The sequence below is a fragment of the Barbatula barbatula genome (genome assembly GCF_947034865.1).
Source record: "Barbatula barbatula genome assembly, chromosome: 1".
Lineage (NCBI taxonomy): Eukaryota > Metazoa > Chordata > Actinopteri > Cypriniformes > Nemacheilidae > Barbatula > Barbatula barbatula.
This window is the reverse complement of record NC_136766.1, coordinates 17,054,311-17,079,051: the sequence shown is the minus strand read 5'-3', so window position 1 is coordinate 17,079,051 and position 24,741 is coordinate 17,054,311. Positions and strand designations below refer to the sequence as shown.

General features: G+C 37.7%; 2 protein-coding genes across 10 annotated transcripts in view; both read left to right on the top strand.

The window, feature by feature from the left end:
• Positions 1-4,253: 4,253 nt before the first annotated feature.
• aktip (akt interacting protein) lies at positions 4,254-12,224 on the top strand. Of its 6 annotated transcripts, none has more exons than XM_079484967.1 (10): positions 4,254-4,411; positions 5,507-5,610; positions 6,755-6,963; positions 7,223-7,287; positions 7,765-7,865; positions 9,015-9,103; positions 9,434-9,532; positions 9,797-9,904; positions 10,101-10,161; positions 10,678-12,224. In XM_079484967.1, exons 2-10 carry the CDS (start codon positions 5,569-5,571, stop codon positions 10,783-10,785), a joined length of 882 nt encoding a protein of 293 aa, XP_079341093.1. In that variant the 5' UTR covers positions 4,254-4,411; positions 5,507-5,568; the 3' UTR covers positions 10,786-12,224. The 6 variants fall into 6 exon arrangements, with proteins under 6 accessions (XP_079341093.1, XP_079341096.1, XP_079341095.1 ...); XM_079484970.1 differs by having other exon boundaries at positions 4,290-4,411; positions 10,101-10,201; positions 10,678-11,573; XM_079484969.1 differs by lacking the exon at positions 4,254-4,411 and adding an exon at positions 4,419-4,456 and having other exon boundaries at positions 10,678-11,865.
• Positions 12,225-12,587: 363 nt separating this feature from the next.
• chd9 (chromodomain helicase DNA binding protein 9) overlaps positions 12,588-24,741 on the top strand; it is a 71,817-nt gene continuing 59,663 nt past the window's right edge. For all 4 annotated transcript variants that reach the window (XM_079466529.1, XM_079466528.1, XM_079466527.1 and 1 more), the window contains exon 1: positions 12,588-12,692. The gene's annotated coding sequence lies outside the window, so the exon portion shown is untranslated. The remainder of the gene's footprint in view (positions 12,693-24,741) is intronic.

Genomic DNA, 24,741 nt, shown 5'->3' with positions numbered 1-24,741 from the left:
GGATCATCTACTGGAAAAGACATGAAAATATAGCCTACACAACATAATACAAATACAAAGGCATTACAGAAACAGTTAGTTAAAGACTGCAGCTCGAACAACGTGGGTTTGAAATCCAATGGGAACGTTCTTATCAAATGTAAGCTATATCTTGAACACATTGTAAACATTATGAAAATGACCCATTGTTTTATTATAGACAAATATATAGCATGTAGTTTTTGGCAGATTTTTTTTTGTTATGTTTTCTTTGTGGCAGATTAATTACCATGGGTTTGCTACAAATATCGTGGTTCAGAGTCTTATTTCTGTGAGACATTAATGGTATATTGCCATTGCTAGAAAAATTGTAGTTGTCGTGGTAAAAACTTACTGACAACTGAGTATGTCATTCATAGACATAAACAAAGCTTAACATGACATTTGAAGTGATCTGTAGTCTACTATGCATACACTTCTGCGAATTTACACAAGGCGTATTTGTTCCAATCTCTAATTTACTCCTGTTCAATATGGTGACTCCGAGACCTCTGATAAGTCACAGTGCTTTCTCTGTTCCTGCTTCTGAAGGTTGCGGTAAAGTTCTCCTCGGATCCTCTCTGAACCTCATAAGAACTCGTCTGCTTCGAGACTGACAGCTCAAGGCCTATTTGGGATAACCCCCGCTGCTGAGCAATATTCATAAATTTAATTTTCAATCCTCTCTGCCTTTTATTAGTTTGGGTGTTATTAAATGAGATTGCTTCATCTTAATATATATCCAGCGCCGGCGAACGTGTCTGGAAGCCGGGACTCAAATCCAATAACATGGCCTGTACTTAGTGCACGGCTCTAATAAATGGTGTCGTGTGCAATGCATATGCGGACATAGAGCCCACATTACATACTCATTCATTCATACACCGCAGACAATAATGCATATTCGAAAGCAACTGAGCTCTCCCTTACTTCGCTTACTTTGAGTCTAAAAAAAGAAGCTTGCCCTTCAATGAGACCATCCAGCCTAGAGAGAGTATGTGCACTGGTTATTTAAAGTGTTCTTGATTAATGTTAAAAACATTTATTTAGGTTTTTAATAATATATGTTATTCTGTATACATATCAGTTGAGATTTGCCAAACATACTGTATAGCCATTTAACTGTAGCCTACTGACACTATAGCAAATTATCATGTCAATCATTATCATAATTTTATGGTTATTTTATTTAAGATGTTACTGATATTTTGTAGTATTTATATACATTTTTCGTAGCCTAGTAATTTTTATTATTTGATCTGTATTTGCAAGTGTTAAGTGGATTTCAAAAGCAGAATTTCCTACATTTTTGGAAGGGTTTAAATGTAGATGTATGTTTTGGATGAGGTGTATTTGTATTCTCCTGCCCAGGGACTGCAGATCAATCCATTGCCCCAGATAAATAAAAAGCTAAATAAAAAAGCCACTCCATACTAAAGCAGTTGTGCTGAGAACAAAGATGCAGAATCTTTAGAACGTACTCTAGCATATGTAAATAATCTTTAATCATACGAACCAATTTGTATATTTAGTTTAGAAATACATTCACCAAATAATATATAGCCTTTTTTTACGTTGCACTGTTGTAGACAAAAATGAATGCACATACACTGTAGATACAAGACAAGAGTGAATGTTATAGTTGTATGTGTGTTACTGCAGCTGAAGAACAGTGCGTTGTCTCCCTCCTTTGCCTAAACCAAGTCATAGCAATCTCTCTCCGTTTCTCTCTCCCTTCTCCTACCTGTTCATCTGCATCACAGGTTCTCTGTTCCAGTAAAGGTTGCAGCTTAGGAAAGCTTAGTCTGCTCTGTGAGTGACCTTTGCTTTTAATATGAACATTTCTATTTCATTATTATTGTCATATAGTAAAATCTATGCACATGATTGCGTACAATAGATCTCCTTTTCATTTGTGCCGTAAAATGCCAGCCAGATTGTGTAGGGGGTATCCATCCCATGCAGTCAGATTATTTGCTCCTCCGTCTACCCTTGCTCCCTTTACCACCTCCTGACGATGATAATTAATATGCATGCAGTTCTGCTCTTTCTCTCTCTCTTTCTCTCTCTCTCCCCCTCGCTGGAGTTCAATAGGCAACTTTATCAGGGGGAACATTATTGAGAGCTTTGCCGAGAGCTTCTTCATCACACTCACATCTGAGCCTGCCCAACACTTGTCACTGTCAATCACAAGGTGATAATACACTGAAGATTTCCTCATTTGGTTTAATAAAATCTCCAGGCTTATTTGAACTGCAGTCATTATAGCAAATAATTGCTGCATTGAGGTGCTAGCCGGGCCATAGCCTAAGGGATAAGACAAGACTATTGCTCTGTTTTTTCTAGCCTATACCCGCTCTCCCCAGATGTGCATATTCCAACAATGAATATTGCATCTGAATTCAGCTCTGGCTTTTCTTATTCAAACTAACATTGTTATTACTTATTATCTGGACGTGAAGTCATTCGTTCTGCCTCCTTTATGGCTTTTGCTGTCATGGCATATTTCACTGGGGGGCTGCCAATTGCAATTTTTAACTGTCATTTAAACGAAATTGCCGATCAGAATGAGCAGGTACTCAGTGTCTCTGAGGAGAAATAGAGTGATGGAGAGGATGAGCGCAGAATATTCTTCATCTGCAGTTAAAACACAATGGCCTACCGGGGATATGCTTTTTAGGAGGTGTGGTACATTAATCAATCCACACAAAAAGAGGCAAAACAACACGTGAGGCTGTTCTCATTAGTGTTGATTGTTTTATAGGAAGTGAAACCTTCTAAGGCTTTTCAGAGCCTGCTGGATATTATGGAAACCATTGTAAAGCATTTCTTAGCTAACATGCAAAGTTAGGACAAGAATCAGACATTTCAAACAGGCTGTCTTGCTTTGAGACCAGGACACAATAAAGCACAACAAAATAAAATCTTTGTGTTAAATTGTGACTCATTAGAATTAGGTTCATATGTGTTTCAACCCCTAAAATATGCTGCTTAATAACATATTAAAAATATGAATATATTTTTTCTGCTGAAAATATTAAACTTCAGTCTTTAGATGTTTAGATCATGGTTGCGTGTAGCTGTTTTTGTGTGTCAAATTATTTCATTTGCTAGACATGTGCGAACAGTCATCTCAGCCTGTGGACATTATTAACATAGCCAGGCCAGACGGTATACAAATCAGGGACTAGGGAAACCACATGCAAATTTTTATTTAACATTTACATTTTTGAAATCCAGTAAAATTCAGTCATTCATTTTTTTCAGCAACATTTTTAATTTTTCGAAGGAGTCAATGACCTTGCCTTGTTTACTGGCTGCATAGTGAAGCCAGGCCAGTTTTTTTTATTAACAGACTGTGTTGAAAAACAAAATGAAATCAGATAATTAAACAATAATTAAGTCAATAATTAGTTTCCACTTTCAGTCATGGACAATGTCATTTTCCTCAATTAGGTCAATCGGCGAAGCAGTAAATTAGTTTTTCTTTTTCTACATGTCCCTGATAAATTATTATTAGCCATAGCTTTCAATCAATCAAACATCAGGGACCAAAGATTACAGAGAGGTAACTCCGTATGTTACCATACAGTTTGATTGTTTACTGTCTTGATGTCTTGTGATCATGTAAATGCTCATGCATCGACACAAATAAAGTCTTAGTTGAATAAAGTCCGGACAATTTTCATTTTTGGTTAATACTGTATTGCAAGTTTGGAAAATTCATTCGATTGGCCCTACTGCTCTTCAGACATTGGATTTGGGCTGTTACAATACCTCTTTTGTTCTATCTGGTACATTACAAAAACAGTCAAACTGTTTAGCAGTAATCTGTCTTTTTTTTCAAGCGGTTACAATGTAATTCTTATCAACACAGCAAGGGCCTACATATGAAGATTTTATTTTTTTCAGAAATCGTGTTTTTTTATTGTGCGTTTAATTGATAATTTAAGTTATTTCAATTAAAAATAACGTAGGTCGTGAATTTCATTAGTGATAATTCGATACAAATAAAATAAAAAAAATTCAACTCTTTTCATTACAGGTGTTATCATTGTTTCAAGTGGTTTATTTAAGAAACTGGTTCACTTTAAAATGTTTTCTGGCCTTCATTTAACGCAATAAATGGCTATTTATTTAAAATACAAATGTATTCCTACAAACCAATTAAGATATCCTATCAATTTAACACAGTAACAGCTTGACAAAAACAACCAATCCAAACGCACTACCTTGATCTAAGATGATTGACAGAAAAAAGCGCCACTAGATTCTCCCGTGTGTGTCTATAAACCAATGGCAGAGCACTAGCACATTCCATGCGGTTACTCAACTGGGAGGGTACATACTCTAGGTGTTTAAAAAATGTGTGAAATGTCCTGAGGTTACCACGGTAAGTTTCTCATATTCATTCAAATTATTAAGATCTAAATTTATGGTGGGTCACATCCGCATGAATGTCATACCGTAAGATAAAAGTGTCGATCCGTGTCTGTTAAAACGATCACCGAACCTGAGCTATACGTAAACGCAAGCCTTTTACTGCTTTTACAACATCTTCGTTGTGCGTTCGCGACCCGTTGTAAACTTGTGTCACATACTGTTTTCGGTCTTAAATTATCAGAATGTGCCGGATAATAACATTTGTTGTCTAGTCATTAACCTGGAGACATTTAACATTTTCGGTAGTGGTATTTCATTTCTGATAGGGTGCCGGAGGTGTCACTCTCACTAAGAGCCAATTGCAATCCCCCAGTTATGTTTATGTCCCGCCTTTTCCTGTCAAGTTAGCTTGGAGTGTGTTCGATATTTGTGAGATTATTCAGATGGCGGTGTCGTCGGCTGCTGAAATTAACTTGTATAGACAAACCTAAATTATTTCGCATGCGAATGAGTTGTTCTGTCATGTCTTCATCCAGCTCGCATTGTTTGGTTCGGGTAAGTAGAAACTCATTTGCTTCGGAGGGTTTCACCCATCGTTTCAGTCAGTCACCTAAACTCCGCATCGAAAGTACCCACATAGCCTTCATTAGAGCCTCGGGTTCACTTGTTTCTTAACTAAGCTGTCTGCAGTGGGTGTCGATATTAAATGAAGGTAATGATTTGTTGTGAAAAGTACTAGCACTTGTTTCTAGTCGAAGCGGTTCTGCCAGTGTCTGGTTTTGACATGTCTCATGTCTTTCGCTCCATAACATAATTACCGAAAGTTCCCACACTGCGACAATAACAATATTAGTGATAATCCTCGTATCAATTAGACCGTGACGTGGCTCCGAGAGAACTGTTTTCTCAAGTTCTCAACTCCGTTCCACAGACCGTTTCATGTCTGTAGCAACGGGTGTTGACTAGCCCAGTTGACGTTTGTCTGTGCTAGTGAGGATTGAATTTCCACCAGCTGCCATTCAGCATCAGGTTGTGTTCTCCAAATGTTCATGCACTCATCAGCATTTATTTATATTTTCTCTCTCATCCTTTTCCTCTCTCACAGTGAATACTTCGGATGCCACTAAAAAGCGAACAAGCATACACCCATCGAGAGCTCAATGAGTAATGAACACATTCTGGAGCATGTCGACAAACGTTGGTCGTAAGGTGAAGTATGGCCTATAAAATCCTGGCACACAGATGAACAACATTATTGAACAATGACAGATGTTAAATAGGCCACAGATAACTGATATGTCAAAGCCTCGGGAGTCCTAAAAGCTTCGTTACCTATAGAAAATACCAAAGGGAACATATTGTGAATTCTTCTAGGCCTACATTCTTTTGAAAACCTAATTTTAGGGCAATCGTTGAAATGAGCAGAATTTGTTTAAAGTAGGAGATAATGTTTGAAATTGTTCTGCAGCTTTTTACGTTACAATATTTGACTTAAAGGGATAGTTCATCCAAAAATGAAAAATATGTAATAATTTACTCACCCTCAGGTTGTTTCAAACCTGTATACATTTCTTTGTTTCAATGAACACGAGAAAGATATTTGGAAGAGTGTTGGCAATTTTCAGTTCTGGTACATCATCCATAACCGTAGTAGGAAAGAATAGATTTGTTCTGTTGAACACGTAATGAGATATTTTGAAGAATTTAGGAAAACCAAGTGTTCGAAGGCACTTTTGACTACCATTTTAATTCTTTGGTAGTCAACGATGTCCCAGAACTGAAAATGACTAACATTCTTCCAAATATATTTCTTTGTGTTAATAGGAACAAAGTAATTTAACCAGTTATGAAATGACATTAGCGTGAGTCAATTATGACAGAATTTTTATTTTTGGATGAACTATTGCTTAGTCACACAAAGAGCTTTTGGGTTAAAATGTCATTTTACGCAGACTTTGTCTCTGGTAGAGGGGTAGTGTATATAGTTTATATTTTTTTAACTACCAGTAAACAAATATATTCATTAAATATTTTATTTTGAAATTAAAAGCCATAATGTTTTTGCTGGCCTGGCTTTAGCATGGAAACCCAGCTGTTACAAAGGTGTTAAATTCAGCTGTTTCCTAATAGATGCGGATTTACAGACTAACTTCGGATCTCTCTCTTGCTGATTTATGACATGTGGGTTTGCTGTATGTATCAAGGTTTCTAGGGTGACTACGAGTATGTCATGGGTTACATTTTTGTATAGTTTTTTGTCTTGTTTGAAATGGATTTTCTTTACTTTGGCCTCCTTATAGTAAGTGATCTACATTCTTATGAAAGTAAATTGTGTTTGTGTCTGTGTACACAGAGATCAGACAGTGAGGAGCAGGTTGGTCAAGCTGAACAGAGAGCCAGTCCAGCTCGTCCTCCATTTGGTAAGAAGCAACTTCCCTCCATCCCAAAGAATGCAGTCCCCATCACTAAAGCTGCCTCACCGGCCACTTCGGCACAGTCAGCCAATGGCACCCATGCCTCATATGGGCCTTTCTACCTGGAGTACTCGCTGCTTGCCGAATTGTAAGTCATGCTCTGTATGAGTCTTGTGTTAACTCCAGTTGTTTTCTGCTGGTCTTTGGGGATGAGTGGTGCGTCGTATTGGGTTTAGTGGTTTTTTCAGATTACATTCAACTGTCTAAAACATCCAATCACAAACAAGAACATAAATCTGTTGGTAATCCAGAAATCATATCATCTTGCAATAAGTTATGCAGTTTACTTTTGTTTTGTTTGCGGTATATGGTTGAAATTGATGGCTACGACCTTGTCTTTATTGCAGCACATTGGTGATCAAGCAAAAGCTCCCTGGCATCTATGTACAGCCCTCATACAGATCAGCATTAAGTAAGAACCCAATGTTTCTCGTTTTCTTTTGTCTATGGCACAAAAGAGCAGATCTTTGGAAACTCTTGTTTAAAATTATGGCTTATGTTGAACTGGTGCAGTAAGTGCTTTCACACTGGTGAAATGTTTTCATAGTTCCAGGAAGTACCCTTTTTGGTGGAGGTATCCACTTTGTTTAGAACTATTGGAGTGACTAAATTCACTCCTGCTTTGTATTCGGGCCTAATCCAGTACACAAGACATAAAAAACATACAACATAACTTGCATATATATGCATTTGTCACACACAATCCTCAACAGACAACAAAAATGCAGATCTTATGTTGGTGTCATTCAGTTGTTTGTTTTAATAACAGCCTTTGTAATTGGTTCTGTAACTGTATATCTGAAAATACCCCGATGTGAAAGCGGGTGCTGTTGTTTATCAGAAGTACAGATAAGCCTCTGATTGCATTGATAATTTGATGTTTTTGTAGTGTGGTTTGGAGTGATTTTCATTCGACATGGCTTGTACCAAGATGGTGTGTTTAAGTTTACCGTGTACATTCCTGATAACTACCCGGATGGAGACTGTCCAGTAAGTACTGTACACTTCCTCTTCATTTTCCAAATATATATATATATATATATATAATATGCTTTTACATGCAGTAAGAGTGACAAGCTTGACAGACTGATGTCTAGAGTTCAGACTGACGCATGCTGTAATTTTTTTGCACTTTCACTGCTGTATCAGTTGTCTTGTAAGATGCGTTACTTTAAGAACAAGCTCAACTGCATACAGCAAGCACTTTATTGATTTTAAACGCTTGCACCGGTTTAACTGTGGTCGCTTGCATTACAGACGAGTCATGTGCGTTTCAAATGAGTTATTTTCACTAAAAAAAATTCCTAATGCAGGAGTTGTGGAGGGAGATAGAGCGCTTATTAAAACTGTCTTACACTATGATGAATCTACGGGTCATGCGCATTCCGAATCTGTGGGACGCGCCTGATCCTTACGGATCACACAAAATTTTGCGGTCCGTTTAACCATTATGTAAGATGCTGGATAGAGTTTTCCGACTTAAGTTTACGTGAATGAGGGCAAAGGTCTCAATCAACGGCTCGGTCATCATTTAAGTGGCATAGAAATGAGGCACCAAAATCTGCATTTTGGTTTGGTCCGGTTACACACCGGATACATAGGTTCCGGGTTTCGGTACCCAACCCTAGATTGGAGGTTTTTTCGAAAGGACAGCAGCGATAAGCAGCTTTACATTTATATGTTCCATTGGTTTCTGGCACATACATTATGTATATACATACATGTATCCATAAATATCGGAGTCTTCCAGACTAAACTTTTACAATTCTATATACAGATAAATCTGTGTACAAAAAACTAACCAGAAAATAATAACAGCCTTGTATGAATGAATCATAAAATATTTTTCTGAGGTGAATACACATGTTAGTTCAAAGTCCAATTTGAGACCAATTTAATTGTCAATGCAAACAACGTGTTTTCCACAGTTTGATAGCATCATAAATTCCACTATGCAGTAGTAGACTGAAGGATGCATGTATTATATCGACCTTAATTATTATAATTGTCAAATGGTGCATCTGTTTTTGAAGTTCAGAATATCATGTAGTTGACTGGGGTCATGTCTACTTGACCCTGCAGTTTGCTTTCATCAGATGTGCTGATCTGTCTTTCTTTTGTTTATGTATGTCCTTTCAGAGAGTTGTGTTCGACACCCCTGTTTTTCACCCACTAGTGGACCCAGACTCTGGTGAGCTGGACGTGAAGAGGGCTTTCACCAAATGGAGGTCTGTAAAAAGGCAACCTAATCTGTTATGGTCAAATCTCTAGAGTACATAGCAACAGTGTCCTAGATATAAAAGTTTAGGGCTAGAATGAATTCGGTTAAGGCCAAAATCTTGCCAAATGGACAGAAATGTCCCTGTGAGGGGAATCTTGGAAAATCAATCATCCTGTGAGATCTTTCCTGATTTTTGAATGATCCCCATCTAGCTACAACCATTAAGTTAGCGGGGCTACATGTTTGCTGCATTGTTGCTTTTTAGTGCAGTATGAAATTTAGCTATATATCTAAATATCTCTTGAAATTTTAAATTATCTTTTCCCTTGTATTGCAGGCGAAACCACAACCATATCTGGCAGGTCTTAATGTATGCACGCACAATCTTCTACAAGATCAACATCATGGAACCACTCAACCCAGAGGCTGCAGTACTGTGAGTAATGGGTTCTGTATTTTTCAAAACACTTTTCAATCTTCCCAGAGCTGACACTTGTGACTCCAAAAATGATTAATAGTCTGTGCCACTGAAGTTGCCTCTTTGTTGTGTGTTCTGTTGTTGCTTGTTTGTGCATATTTGGTCCACAGGAGACCTGATCTCCTATTACATTTGTTTGGTCTTTGCCACCCAGTTGTTACCTGGGAGCTTAACATGTGTTCCGTCTTGTTTTGTTTACCGATATTTACATTTTTTGCAAAGGTATGAAAAAGACGTCCAGCTTTTTAAACGCAAGGTGATAGACAGTGTCAAGCTATGCAACAGTCACTTGTTTGACCAGCCCAAGATAGATGATCCTTGTGCAATAAGGCAAGTACAAAACTTGCATAGCATTTTCAAATTAGCCCTACTGATGGATTTCTTTATATACAATATACTGCTACAAAATAAATTTCATTTATTAGTTAAAATGAATGCAAGACCTTGTGCTGCTAAGTGGGGTTATAAGTTCACGGAGTCATCAGACTGCTTATTTATTTTCACCTCTTTGTTTGCATTTCTCTAGCTTTTCCCCATGGAATCCAGCAGTACATGAAGAAGCAAAAGAGAAAATGTTTGCACATAAAGTGAGTGTGTGACGCTCCCCTGACTGCTCCCCAAAACCAAGTAAAAACTGGCTACTTCCTGGTATCTGATGCATGCTTCATTGTAAAGCGTGCGCTTGTGTGTTCCATGCATGTTCACATGTGGAATGTTGTGCAGCTTATTTCCTTTCCCATTTCTTATGCTCCTATCCTTTTTGTACTGTACAGTCTTAAGCTGAAAGTATGCTTCAGTTTTCCATATGTGCGCCTTAAATGCCTTGCAAGACAGCAGGGTCCTTGCTGTCATTGCATGCAACTAAAGTTTTTTGTAGCGTGTGCATGTTGTTTGGATGTGCATGGAGTTTAGTGCACTGTTGACTAACACACGACTGTAATCATCTGTATGTACCTATGGTCAGTAAGGAGTACTTACGAAATGTTAGACCATGCAGATGAACAGAAACACACTTCAGTGGCTTGGAAAAAGTTGAATTATTTATATATACACGTACATACTTTTAATGTTTGTGTCAAAGGGTCATTCTCTTTTTGTTGTAGAGACGCCCGGAAGATTGCAACAAAGGCTTACAGGTGTCTGGACTGTCTTGGGTGAAACCTGGCTCCATCCAGCCTTTCAGCAAAGAAGACAGCCCCCTTCAGACATGAACCTTCAGTACTTCGGACTGTCCACCAGGAGGGTGCAACAGAGAGACAAGAATAAAATTTTCATGATGTTCTATGAACTTCGATGTGCTCGGCTTTAAATAGTTTTAAACTGCTTCGATAACATACAAACTTTCCCATTGTAGATCTAAAGACTCCAACCATTTGTTTCGATGCTGAGGCTTGAACATGCCAATGGCACAGAGCTTGTTCTTGACAATACTGTTACTTGCACATGTTAATGCTTTCAGGCACAACAAACCACCTCACTTGTTTGTGTAGGTCATGGTCTTCTAAATGATGACTTGATTTTATAGTAAATCATTTGACAAAATTTTATACATATTCTTTCCCCACAAATTTTGTTAACGGTTTCAATTTTAAACGTGCATTCTCAAACTGGGACAGGTGATTTTGTTTTTGTGTGACAATTTAGGTTTTAATCTACTGTAATAAAGATCCAGTGTATGTAATTGTTTTAATGTAAAATGCAGAGCAAGACATATATTATTCATTAAGAAACTAATTTAATCCTTATTTTTTACAGAAATAAATTTCACTTTGAATGTGCTGTAATGGCTTCATCAGGGTTTGATGTGTAAATAGTGGAGCAATTTGAGCAATGAATGACCTCTAGAAATCAGTCCACTCCAGTTTATTTATGTAGAAATTTACAATGTTATGAATTTGTGCTTTTACAATATCCACTTTCTTTATTTTGAGCATTTCATGCAGGACTATAAGAACTTTTTTAATCTGTTGCAGACAAATAAATGCATAAACTAACACTTAATTCTGTTGCGACTGTGCCGTGACTTGATTTTGCATTTAACTGGAGTCAATTGAGAGTAGACTGTACCTAATAACTTACTGACAAAGAGAAAGATGTCTTTAAAATTTGAATAAGAAAATTTAGATCATGAACATGCCTGGATCACAATTGGGATTTTGTGTACATGCTCAAATGATTATATTGACTAAATATTTAATATTGAAAACAAAATATATGATTGTTTGCTGTTAAAACTGTATAAATGTATTCAATCTGCAAAACACAATGGAAGATGTGTGCAAGAATGTCAGTAACCAAACAGATCTCATCCCCCATCGACTCCCATAGTATTTATTTTCCCTACTATGGCAGTAAATGGGGGACGAGTTCTGTTTGGTTTGAAACTGATAGCCTTCCAAATATCTTGCCTAGTGTTTAGCAGAACAAAGACACATACAGATCAACCTGAGGGTGAGTAGCCTAAATGATAGAATTTTCATTTTTGAGTGAACTGTCCCTTTAAATCGAAAATGTAATCTGCTTTGAAGCCACTTAACGTGAGTGTATTTGTATACACTAATACTCTTTTGTTAATAGCATTTTAATGTTTCAGAGTGCATTACACCTTTTAATTTAAAACTCTGGTTTGTATTGTCTTTATAAAGTGTTGACAGCCAGCAGTTCCCAAAAGATCCGCCAGAGGTGATCAAATATCAGAGGCACCGACAACAACTTTTCCCCACTCATCCGCTCAACTACGATAGGTCCTTCGCGTCAGTGTAAAACACCCCCTGATTGGCTGAGGTTGCGGCACGGCCATCTTGTACGTGATCGGTGTAACGTCAAATTTTGCGAATATAAACCTATTTCACCGTTAACAATGAGCGTTTAAGAAACAGGACACTAGCCTTTCCCGAAACTTCGTTTTAGTACTCCATCAGGCGTCCCAGTTGTTTGAAAAACAAATTCCTCTTCGACCAATCACAGAGGACCTAACAAATATGCAAATATGTGTTTTATCACCACCTACGTCAGCAGCGCTGGAACCGCCGAGGTCGCCCAGCAGCGATATTAACTACGCCAAAAACTTCGCTATTTTATTCCTCCATAAATGTTCGCGGGATTTGGCTTCATTTGGGTAAGTTCGCTCATTTATTTCTTCTCTAGGTCTTAAGAGAGCGTAGATGGTATTAGAACGCGACAGTGCTGAAACTCAGGTGGCTGTCAGTCCTGATGAGAGGGGGAGAGCGAGAGTGACAGAGAGAGAGGCAGAGACGGAGAGCGTGACGTTCAACTGCCTGAAGGGAATCCCAGTCTGGATGAAACACTGTGTGCTTTACAACACCTGAACTCGGGTTCTCGGTCACGATATGAGCTCCACGTGAAAGACGCGGACATGGACACCGCTGGGTTTCCGACAGGAGGTGGTTCTGAACTAACAGCGACCGAATACACTTCAGAAAGTGGACCCGATCGCTGCCTCGTTTCGATGTGGACGAACGCCACGGGACAGTTAAAGGGTTTTATTTCAAGCGAAGGTCATGTTTCTCGGATGTTTTGAGAAAAAAACACGAAGAGGACGCGAGCGTGTGCTGTGTGAAGTTGGAAGTGCCGTTTAAAAAGAGATTGACGCGCTGAAACACGTGTAACGGGGGATGTTTTGGACGATATCGTCGATGCTGGATTGTATAGTTTGGTTTTTTAAACACGCGTGTAATTAATTCAGTGAAGGACGAGGACAGGTGAGATTATAAACGTTATTTGTGGTTTGCGATCATTGGTACCTTTCAACAAGTGATGAAAACGAGCGATATGCTGTGATGTAAGGGACCGTTGTAAATCATATAAAATGGTGTCCCAAACAATATAGTACTATAATATGGCACTTCAAAGTACTTTAAATATCGTTGTAACTGGTTACTTGTTGTACTTTTGTTAGTGGAAGCTGCAGGCCTCAGTTAGAATCACTTTTTGATATTCCGTGACACCTCCAGGTAAACCAGACACTTCATATTAGTGATAAGGTCTACCAACGGGGTCATCACAACGGTGATGTACTTTCCTGAGGAATCCAACAGGTCTTCTGAGAAAATCACCCATACGATTTACTTTGAAACAGAGAGTACCTAACTCTAGCCTTGCTCCTGTGTATAACACAAAATTCACGAATACTCTAGTTGTCAATTAAGGCTTCCATGAAGTAGCACAAAGAAATGATGTAAAGAACTCATTCAAGTCTATTGATGGTTTCAAAGAAACAATATAAACAACTGTTAATGTGCATGCGCTTTTGTGGCCCGAACTTTACTTCTGATACACATCTACAAAGAATGGATAGATAGATTATTCCCAATAGCTAAAGAAATAACAAGTAAATTACATTAGCAAGCAAGTTAAAGTATATCAAGCCAGTATGACTTTGGGTTAACAGTAGAAGAAGCTTTACCAAACTTAAAAATGACAGTTACACAAATTATTCAACAAACTGTTTATATATATATATATATATATATATATATAATAAACTTCAACAAATTATGGATCTAATACAATTATAATATAATACAATATTGATATAAATTAATATTTCAAATTAAATCAAATATAAGTAGTTCAATTATTAGCCACTAGCCAGACCCATCAACAAATACAGAGCGGAAGTTAACTTCGGGCCTGGTGTGTGCGTCCAATAAATCCGTCTATTGGGTTAGATGCAAGTTTAAGAAGCAGTGACATAAACAGGTAAACATATTTTTATTAATTAAATCTATGTAGTTTAATGAAGTTACATTTTAGGGTTTGGTTTTCATTCTGTTTACATTTATTGGCATTTAGATGTAAACATGGTACTCCATTCTATGTACATTATAGTTCTCGACTCTAAACTATCTTATAATTGCTAACATGGCCAAAACAACAATTTTATCAATCAGGGCATTTATTAAAATTAGAAATCCAGCAATCGTTTGAGTTATTTTACACTGCAGAAACACATTCAAAGTGAAAGCACATTGTGAACCTGTTGTGTGTCGCTTGCTCTATGCGCGGCGGATAATGTATGTTGTGTGGCTGATGTCACTTTAAATGAAAAATATTAAACACCAAGTGGTCTACGTTTGGCTTGAATGTAGTTTAATATATAGGTCAACAGGTGGGGGATGCAAGGTAAACAAAGATTGGACATGAATCAACTGCCACAAACAGGAAGTGCTTGAATTCACAGAAAGACTCTCTTCGACAATGTATCTCTAATCGTACAACATCTCCATCTGAGTGCCATCGAACTTAATGAACTTTCACAATTGATATCAGGAAGCAAAAGATCATTCAGTGAGTCAGTGAAAAGTCACTTACTCTGGTCCGACAGGGTTTGCTCGTTGGAATGCTTAATTCGGATTGGACAGTCACAACATTTCCGGGTTTGTTATTCCCAGATTACAACCTCTCAAAACTAATAACACATTGTAACCCGGATGCAGCAAATTATTTAGATTTTTTTTTGGACAAATTAAACATAAATATTTATTATAATAACACATATGACATTATATTTACAAATGATAAAGAATTGCCTATTCGTGACATTTGAACGTCGTTTCTTACCTGAAAACCAAAAATAAACGGCTTTTTCTCACGGAAGACCTGCATTCGGTAAAAATTAGCTAAAGATATATTTCAAATTTACATTTCATGTCTATTTTTTTTCTCATTTGGCAAGTAGTTGTGTAATAAGCGGGAAAATGTACAAGCAGCCCGCTATTATAGCAAAATAAGCCCTTTCACTGCGAAACAACCTCATCACACTGTTAAGGCTTATTTCTGCGATAATAACCTACTGCCTTTACATTATGCCTTAGTTGTTACATAAGAAATACACTTTACAAATTATCTGTGACTTGTCAGACGCAGACAAGTGTTTTCTTTTTATGTCTCATTTCAAGGAGTGGCTTTTTGTTATTTCACAATTGTAGGAGGTTCATTATTTGTCTACCTTTATGTTTAAACGTATGCTAAAAATAGACAACTTTGTCAGACAATGAATGAGGATTCTGCTCACTGGAAGTATGACGTTGTGGAGTCAAATTATAGCGCAGGACATTAATTTTGGGATTGGTAGTTCAGTTTTGATTGAGTGCAGATCGCTGTAGTTCTCCTTAAAAACAAAACGTGTACTTATGCTCCTCCAATTTTCTAGAGCAGGGTTATTTTCTAGAGTGTTGGTCAGGACCCCTTGTGTGCCCCATAAAAGAATTAGATGGTCAATCAAAGCCTTTTAGCTGTTGTCATTCCAAACTATAATTTAATCAGCTTTCTAGATGTATTGTGGCCATATTAGTCCAATGTCTGTTGATTTTGAACAAAATCGACCTCAGGTGTGGCAAAGTCATAAAACAGCAGCGTGAAAGACTTGCAGCATGACAAGACACATGAAAGAAAAAAAATATATTTAACAAATGTTACTGTTGTTTTGCTTAAAAGTGAACATGAACTGGTTTTCTTTACAGTATTTGAGCTCTGAAAGCATCTATTCTGTTATCTTGACCTGTTTCTCCAGTTGTCATTTTCTGTATATTCAAACAATATTTTTGTTTGAAATTTGGGTGAAATATTGGGAAATATTAAAAATTATAATTTTACCTAAGCACATACCTATAAATGTTAAATCCAGAAAAACTGAAAATTGTATTTGAAATTGTCTTTTTCCGTATCTGTATATGTCCAGGTATGACGTTGAATTATACGCTTTGGTAACCTCTGCTTTATAGGATAGGTTGTTTATTTAATACTGTCGATGCTCATTGAAAGTACAAAAGGAAGACAAGTACGCTGAATCTTCTGTTTCACTTTAATCTGAAAGACGTTGAATCTTCCCTCACCACCTGTTGTGTTGGTTAAAGCACGCCTGTGCTGTGGGAAAAGGAATGACTAAAAAAAGAGGTTACTTGATAGCGCTGGTCCAGGATCAGCTTCACTTAGCCAGAAAAACGCTTGGTCATATTCAGATACAGCACAGAAACTGTTCACGGATCTCTGGCATCAACCTGTACCTGCTCTTTAGATGAGTCATAATTCAACATATATGACTTAGCTTCTGTCACAGGGCAATTTCACAACGGAAACGTGTTGACGTTTGCACTTCTAGACCAGAAGCATTGACACCCAGCTGCGCCTCATCTTGTTAGCAGGCCGTACAGTTTTGCTGGCATGGGAAACCGTTGTGAAATACATTTGTGAATCATACAGTATTATTGATTAGCAACCCTTTTATTATTCAGAGATGTTAGAAAGAAATTGAAATATTTAGCGTGGACACGTTTATAAGATAGAATCCTTGAAAGGTTTTAGACATTGTGTGTTTTCGGTTTCTATGTATGTGTTGGGGGAGGGTCACTGTATTTTCAGAAGTAGGAAGTTGCACGTGTTTTTGTTCGTACAGATATGGCCTGAGATGCTGTGGCTCTTATCAGTGGTTCTTTCAGCTGTGGGCTTCTGCAGTCACTGAAGAACACCTATAGCCTGATATTTCTAACCTGTCTATGCAATTGACTGCAGGTGACAGTGGTTTGGTTCTGCTCATCATTTAAAAAAGAGGCAGAGCTTACAGAGGAGCTTTAAGGGCTAAGTAAAGAGACTGTTTAAACTCTGAATACACCAGACCAAATTAGTAATGAATTCATTTGAACCAACAGAAAACTTGCATGTCTTTTTGTATGAAAAAGTATATGTTTGTTGTTTATAGTGTTAAAGCAAAATGAAAGTGCTCAAGGTAATATGTTCTTATGATGATTTAATTGTGGATTAAGGACACTTTTTTATCATGTTCACAACACAATGTGAAGATGTGAACTTCACATAAACTTGATGAGAGCATTCGCCTGTTGTTCATTCTTGTTGCGAACTGATTGGAAATGGTCAGCGCTGTCTCTAGTAAACAACAGATAAATGGCATATTTTGAACTGCTTCACGGTTAGTTTAGTTTTAAAAGTCTTAAATATCAAATTGATCGTCGTCAAGCTCCAAAAAATCTGTCACAGTGAACAGCAAATCGTAGTTCACAATGCTCGCGTTGTGTCTGTAAACTTGTCAATGGTGAGCCACGAGACGACAGCGAGAAACATCAGTCACCCAGCTGCCCAGCTCCGGACTTCTCACACACACAGGCCTACACCGGTGGGCTTGTGATCTACTTGTTTTTTCACATGAGATATAACAACTAGAAAAAAGTACAAATTGGCAGGTCGACCATGCAAGAGTATTTTATTAAAAAACTCTAAAATGTTCACGAGATACAGTCTGGAGCCCTGGTTAATATTATTAAATAAATCTCAAGATCTTCAGTCTGCTGAAGACTAATAAAAACAGTTTTTCCCACATTATCTGATGTGACTGTGTACCTTAATTACAATGTACATGCCCAAATGCTTCCTGGTTTGTGGCAGGTACATTTGAAAAACAGTTGTCGGCATGCTTCCCTTGTGAGTCCCAGATAATGGGAGGTGCCCTGTAATTTTGAGGCCTGGTGACAGACACAGCTACGCCTGCATATAAGATTCAAAATCTCCACATAGAACGTCGTCTGCAGATATGAGATAAGACTCCTATTTTAAGCTGTTGCTTTCTACGAATGTTACCACCCAGCTGAGTGACCTTTGCTCCATGTTCCACTACTATGCTATAAAGCGAATGTTCACCCAAAAATTGTCATTTACTTGTCTTTTCAAACCTGTATGACTTTCTTTCTTCCACAGACCGTAAGAGAAGAGATTTAAAAAAAATTGTTAACTGGCCCCCATTAACTTGCAATGGTTTTGTGTCCATACAGTAGAAGTGAATGGGGGCCAGTTACCAACATTTTTGGGTGAACTAACAATAATTTTTATTTAAGTAGAATTTGCCATACCCCAGCAGAAATGTTTAACATATTTAAAAAAACAACACCATGTTGAAAACCATAGTGTTCTCGTCCCCAGGCAACGCTTTAAGTTTTGACGGCTCTGACTATTATAATGGGAGTGATTTAGCTTTGGAGGTTCCACTGTGAACGGGTGGTGCTGTAGGTTGTTTACAGTTGCTAAGCAACATTGCCATTTGGTACAATAATTTAGATTTCCTTTGATGTCATTTTAAATTGGCTTCAAAATTGATACAGACTATTATATGTATTTTTTACTGTTTTTAAAATGTATGAATATTAGTCTTTAAAATGTCTTTCTATTAGTCTTTACGTCTGCTGCCAGACTTCTAATTTGTTTATTTTGAATAATTCTTTTTAATTGTTCTGTTTCAGTCATGGATTTTTTTTTAGAAAATAGATATTTTCAGTTATGTGCAATGCTGCACGTTTCATGTATGATATATTTAATTAACCTGATTATAAATTAAAGACTTGACGGCATGCTTATTTATTAATATACAGATAACGTTGCTTTAAAATGACATGTACCATGATTTTCCCCAGGCTATAATACTTCCTTATGCTGATTTAATAAATAGACAATTTAAGTGTCCCTGTGCTCTCTAAGACCTGAATAAAATCGATGTCGTCTTGTTAGCCTAATTATAGATTTAAATGATTTTCAAAACGAGAAAAGATTGAAACCAGATTGGGATTGTAGCAATCAACCCTATCTGCATTTCTGTGCATTGTCGTTTTGTTTATCTATGTGTGCGTGCGTGTTTGTGTTTGCTGTGAGTCATCAGGTCGTGACTGACCTCCTTCACAGCCGGTGTCAGAACAGCCTGTTTCTAGCTCACCCTCTCTGTCTGGTTGTGTTCATGTATGCGCATGTGTGCGTGAAATGGAATGAGCTGTCTGCACGTCCCACATAGCAGGCGCTCCTGTCGTTTTCCCAGCCAGGGCTTCCCAAAGAATTACACCGGTCTCAATTGGTCTGTCTCATACTGAAGTCTGAGGCGAGTGTGCAGCACCTGGCTCTTGTCTGCAGCTGAAAGTTCTCCAGCTGCTGTGTCTGTTGTAATGCCTGTTTCTGAGCTTCACTAATGCTGCCAAATGCTCCCCAGACGTTCTTTCCCCTTTCACCTCTCTCAGCCCTCAGGGTGGAAGGATTTATTGCCAGACTTAAGGAGATGAGCAAGCTAGAAGAACACAAATGTAGCATTGTCTTTTGTTAACGAATGATACAACATTGTGTTTGCTGCTGAATTGTATGACTTGGGAGGTCCACCTTTTTTGTAGTGTTTCATTACAGCAAAAAAGTCCAAATGTCCTCCGAGCAACTCAAAATCTTTTGACGTAGGATTTTCAAGTTGCAAATTTACGTACCAGAGGTGCAGGATTTCACATGAACATGGTAGCTCATATAAATTTGAACAGTTAATTACAAACTTTAACTTTTAAGCAAACTCATGGCATTGCATAAAACATCCATATATATTCCATATAAACGTGGACTGTATACATGGCAAATGTTTCCAGAGACTGGAGAAACAGCATATGACCTGTGAAAATTGATTGTTTCACCAACATTTTTGTTAATTTATGTCATCTTGTAGCAACATAACAAAAAGTTGATCAATATTACATAGAAATATTTTTTGATGTAGGACTTTTAGGGCTGTGACGTGGCAGTTTTGTACAGTTTTTGGTGCAGTGGTTGGGAAGTATATATTATTTTTACAAAATCTACAAAAATATTATTATATTTGCGTGTTGCAATCACATGACGAGTTAAAAAATGCTCTTGTTGCAGTAACAACTTCAGTCAGTCGCTTATTAACCCTTACAGTCCTTAACAATTCCATTTGAAACAAACTAGTTAAACCTACCTTGGCTTTCCTATTCAGATTGCCATAAAAAGTAACTTTTTCCTACTGGTTGATGGGAAACTAACACTTTGACACTGTCCAGAATAAGATGTGTACAGCTGCACTAAATGCGCGTTCAGAAGATGTGCTCAGAGCGCAAATTAATAGACATTTCTCTGCAACCGCAGCAATTTACGTGTGCCCCAACCCCAAGCAAGCGGGTCATAGCCGGTTTTGATTTTATGTAAATGTTCATTCCACAACAAGATCAATTGCAGAACCCGTAGAATGTGCGTGAACAAACCAATATAAACGTATGCCAATAATTTATTTGTTAACGTAAAATCTTTTAAATAAAACATTCCACAACTTAAAGGCTACAAATACCAATCCTTATTGCAACTGTCATTTTTATTACGCTTATATTTGGCAGAGTGACCTGCACTACAGCGGTGGCAGTTCACCACCGTCATGGCACTTTACCGCAGCGGTGGTGCGGTTGTCACGGCCACCGTCACAGCCCTAAGGACTGTATTGATATATTGTGCTGCTATAGTTTTACATATACAAGAAAGGCAACATGTTTTGTATAGCTATGTCTTTTCTATTTGAACAATTTGACATCCGTTTAATCATGTTGGTTGAGCTGCCAACGCGTGACGTGTCAAAAACATATATTCAGTATATACTGCATATGTTTGTTTTTTATGTGATACTAGTATTGTGGCATTTACAATACTAGTATCGGTTTCGGAACAACCCTAGTGTTTTTTTAGTGACAACTATTCAATTTTTATAGGGATGCATGATCAATTATAGGCCATATCGGTATCTGCCGATAAATAATCATTTTTAATGTTATCATTAATAAACTTTAGGCCGATATATTATAGCAGATAAAACATAAATAATTTCCTCTGGTTAAACTTCTTCAGCTGCACGCTGCTCACAGCCAAAATACTGTACAATACTGTCTTTCTGTCGTGATCATTCACTTATTGCTATTAGCAAGACATTGTTGATGTAGGTACAGTATGTAGAACAATAAATTATACCGACTGATGTCTTGAGACCTGTTAGACATGTGGCTATTAAGAAAATGTTTCTGGGTTGCTCGGGAAGACATTTACATTTAGTCATTTAGCAGACGCTTTTATCCAAAGCGACTTACAAAGAGTTCGGGGAGCAATAAGCGATATGTCATACAAAGAGCAATAGTACAATAGGTGCTAATACAAAGGAAGAACATCTATAATTTGTTTGTTGAATAAAAAATATATCAGAAAAGTTTGAAGGTTAGGTAATCTTTAACTAGTGTAAAGTATGCTTGCTCCATGATTTTCAGGGGCAAAAGAGAACTAACGGTTACCTTGTTTTCTGCAGTGAATGTTCATATAAAAGCAGCTGTCCACGTTTTGACTTTTGTTTCAGAAATGTTATATTAATATCTAGATAGTGTATATTGCATCCCTAAATTTTAATCAATTTACATACAGAAGGTTCAAGTTGAGCATTGAATGATATCAATTCTATAAGCTGGGTTTACAACTAGGGATGCTCCGATCCGATATTTGTATCGGGTATCGGCGTCGATACTGAATAAAATTCTAGATCGGGTATCGGTGCAATTTGTCACCGATACCCGATCTGACATAAAATTTGTGCTAGACGATGTAAAAGTTCATGGAGAAACCGGCGCTTAAACTCTCTCGTGGGCGGCTGTGCTTTGCGCAACGTGTGACATCATACGCTAGCAACGTGCGACATCATACGCTAGCAACGTGCTCTGTACGTAGTGCACGTGAACAAGTGAACACATAGCAGCGAACAGCATGGAGCGAGCCAAAATATCTGTCATTTGGAGTTATTTTACAACAGCTACGCCAATAAGTTCCACCGCTTTCATTGTTATGGATGGGCAATCGCTGTCCGTCATTGCGAATAATGGCTTCAGACTCCTTATAAACCACCTGGAGCCGCAGTACGACACGCCGAAGCGTAAATATTTAACTCTACCTTGAACTGTACCGAAAAGTCTGCAAACACATATCCGAAAAAATTAAAGATGTCAATGCGGTGAGTTTTACAACAGATATCTGGAGCTGCGACGTGTCCCCCGTGTCGCTTTTAAGTTTAACCGCACACTGGTTGGATGAGAATTTTGTGCCACAAAATGCCACATTAAATGCAACAAACATGTGCAGTTTTACTAAGCTAGGGAAGCTAGTGTTTTATTCATCTGTTTCTATGTTGGATGTTAAATTTTATTTTCACTAAACTTTAGTTTAGTTAAGTGGACTTTGCTTTAGTGACTAAAGCATTAAAAGATCTGATTCCTGTTATTTTGAATATCTAAAGCAGTAAAGCTATTATTTTTTTGCTCAATTTCAGCTGCTTTATTGCGAAATTGATTTTTAAATTATTTTTGCACTTTCTTAAAAATTATTAAGAGATTTTGTTTCCATTTATTTATACCCGTTTATCAAGCTAGTGAAGCTGTTGTTATATTCAGCTGCTTAATTTGCACTTTAATTTTGAATGTCTTTTGTCCAAAGATAGTGAACACTTTTGTTTCATTTTTCATTTGTTTTGCACCGGTGCTGGTTTAATAAACTATTTACTAAATTTGTGAATCATTAGTTTGTTATTTTGTTTTACGGGGTCAGGAAATTTATGTTAAGTCGATGCTGATGTCTTGCACAGCAATGCACATTTATTGTTTATTAAGTTATTGTGCACTTTAAATTTTTTACCTTAGTATCGGATCGGTACTCGGTATCGGCCAATACTGAATCTCAGGAATCGGAATCGGAAGCAAAAAAGGTGGATCGGAGCATCCCTATTTACAACAAAAATATGATTTACATTTCTTAATGTTTTGGAAGTAATTGTGTCACTTGAACATAAGTTTCTTTTTTTTCAAACTTTTATTCATAATATTGTGATACTATTAGCGATGCACCGAAAGTTCAGCAAACGAAATTATTCGGCTGCAAAAAAAAGCATGTTTGGTGTTGGCAGAATACGTGTAATACGATCAAGCAGCAACCAGTGCATAGGGAGGGAGAGACAGGCAAACTTTATTAATGCAGCAAACATATCGGCAGTGTGTGGAGCATTTTAAAGTGTCTGAGAAAGAAACAGCGCAGGAGTAAATTTATGGATGAAAGTGTCTTTAACTGTAGACTGTACTTGAAAAGGCAGCGGGCGTTCTGACAGAAGCGTTGCTGCTCACGACATCCTTTTGACATCATACAGTGGTCGCGACTTGCGTGCACACAGTTCCCCGTACTAAACAACTTGCAAAAGGACACCTTGAGAGAACAGCCAGCTTTTGTGGGCAGAGTTTGGAGGAGAGATGTGAACTGAAATGGTTGTCCGTGAGTGTCAGCAGTGGGGTATAATATAGGCTATTCCAAAACTTGAAAGCCAACTCTGAGTACGCCAAATGACTTTAATCAGCTAAAATCTGACAAAAGTGATGAAATGATGTGGTATCAGTGAACCCATGTTTTCAGCTTTTAATTAGTTTTTGCCAAGTAGCGCAGTAGGCTTGTTGCGATAGTCTGTGTCACCAGTGATGCACGGTGTGTCCCCCGCCAACCGATTACATCACTTGTCCACTGCGGCACCGACCCCATCACCGACCCTACTTTTTTAGTAATAAGTCACTTAGTTTAGTTAAAGACCAAACTACAGTTGCGCGTCTGAAGGTGGCTACAGCATTCCATGTAAGCGGAACAAGTGTCGCAGCAAAAATCAGGAGCAGGAGTTAGATTTTACTCATCATATCAATGGAATAAAGGGTTGACTGACAAGACTATGACGGAAGCTTTTCTGTCAAAGAACATGTAGTAGTAAGCACTGTCTGAACAATTTGGTATAAAATATAGATTTATAATGGGAGATTATTATCGTTAAAAATATTGTTACTGTAAAATAGATTATTGGTAATTTCGCCCACCCCACTTCATATCTTCAAAGAATATTTGCTATTTAGATTGATCTCATTTATAGAAAGATAGATACAGCTGTACGATTTATTTCTGAATGAACGAGATCCTGGGGGTATGCGGGGGAGGAACTAAATCACAAGCACACAATAGTTCATCGCATTATCCCTGCATAACTGTTTTGATGAGATTCATGTCCGGCATCTTTTAGCGGTGGGCCCGCTCCATCTGTCAGTTTTAAACGATCTGCAAATCCAGCGTTATATCCACCGTTTATATAACATCCATGACTGAAATGCAACAAACACACCTCAACTTCTCTCACTATCGCAAGAGTACCGAGCTGCAGGCCCACAGCGTAGACAATCTTGATCGCTCATTGGTTGACGCTTGGGCGTTCTTTTGCTATTGCCGTTCTTTTCCGGGAGAATTGCCCAATAAAGGACTAAGAAAAGTTGTTACATAAC

Excerpts from the sequence above, each read along its gene's own strand:
- aktip (XM_079484967.1), top strand. The coding sequence starts at position 5,569 with ATGAACACATTCTGGAGCATGTCGACAAACGTTGGTCGTAAG. Across the intron at positions 6,964-7,222 it reads TACTCGCTGCTTGCCGAATT|CACATTGGTGATCAAGCAAA; the intron begins GTAAGTCATGCT and ends TCTTTATTGCAG. Across the intron at positions 9,104-9,433 it reads AGGGCTTTCACCAAATGGAG|GCGAAACCACAACCATATCT; the intron begins GTCTGTAAAAAG and ends CTTGTATTGCAG.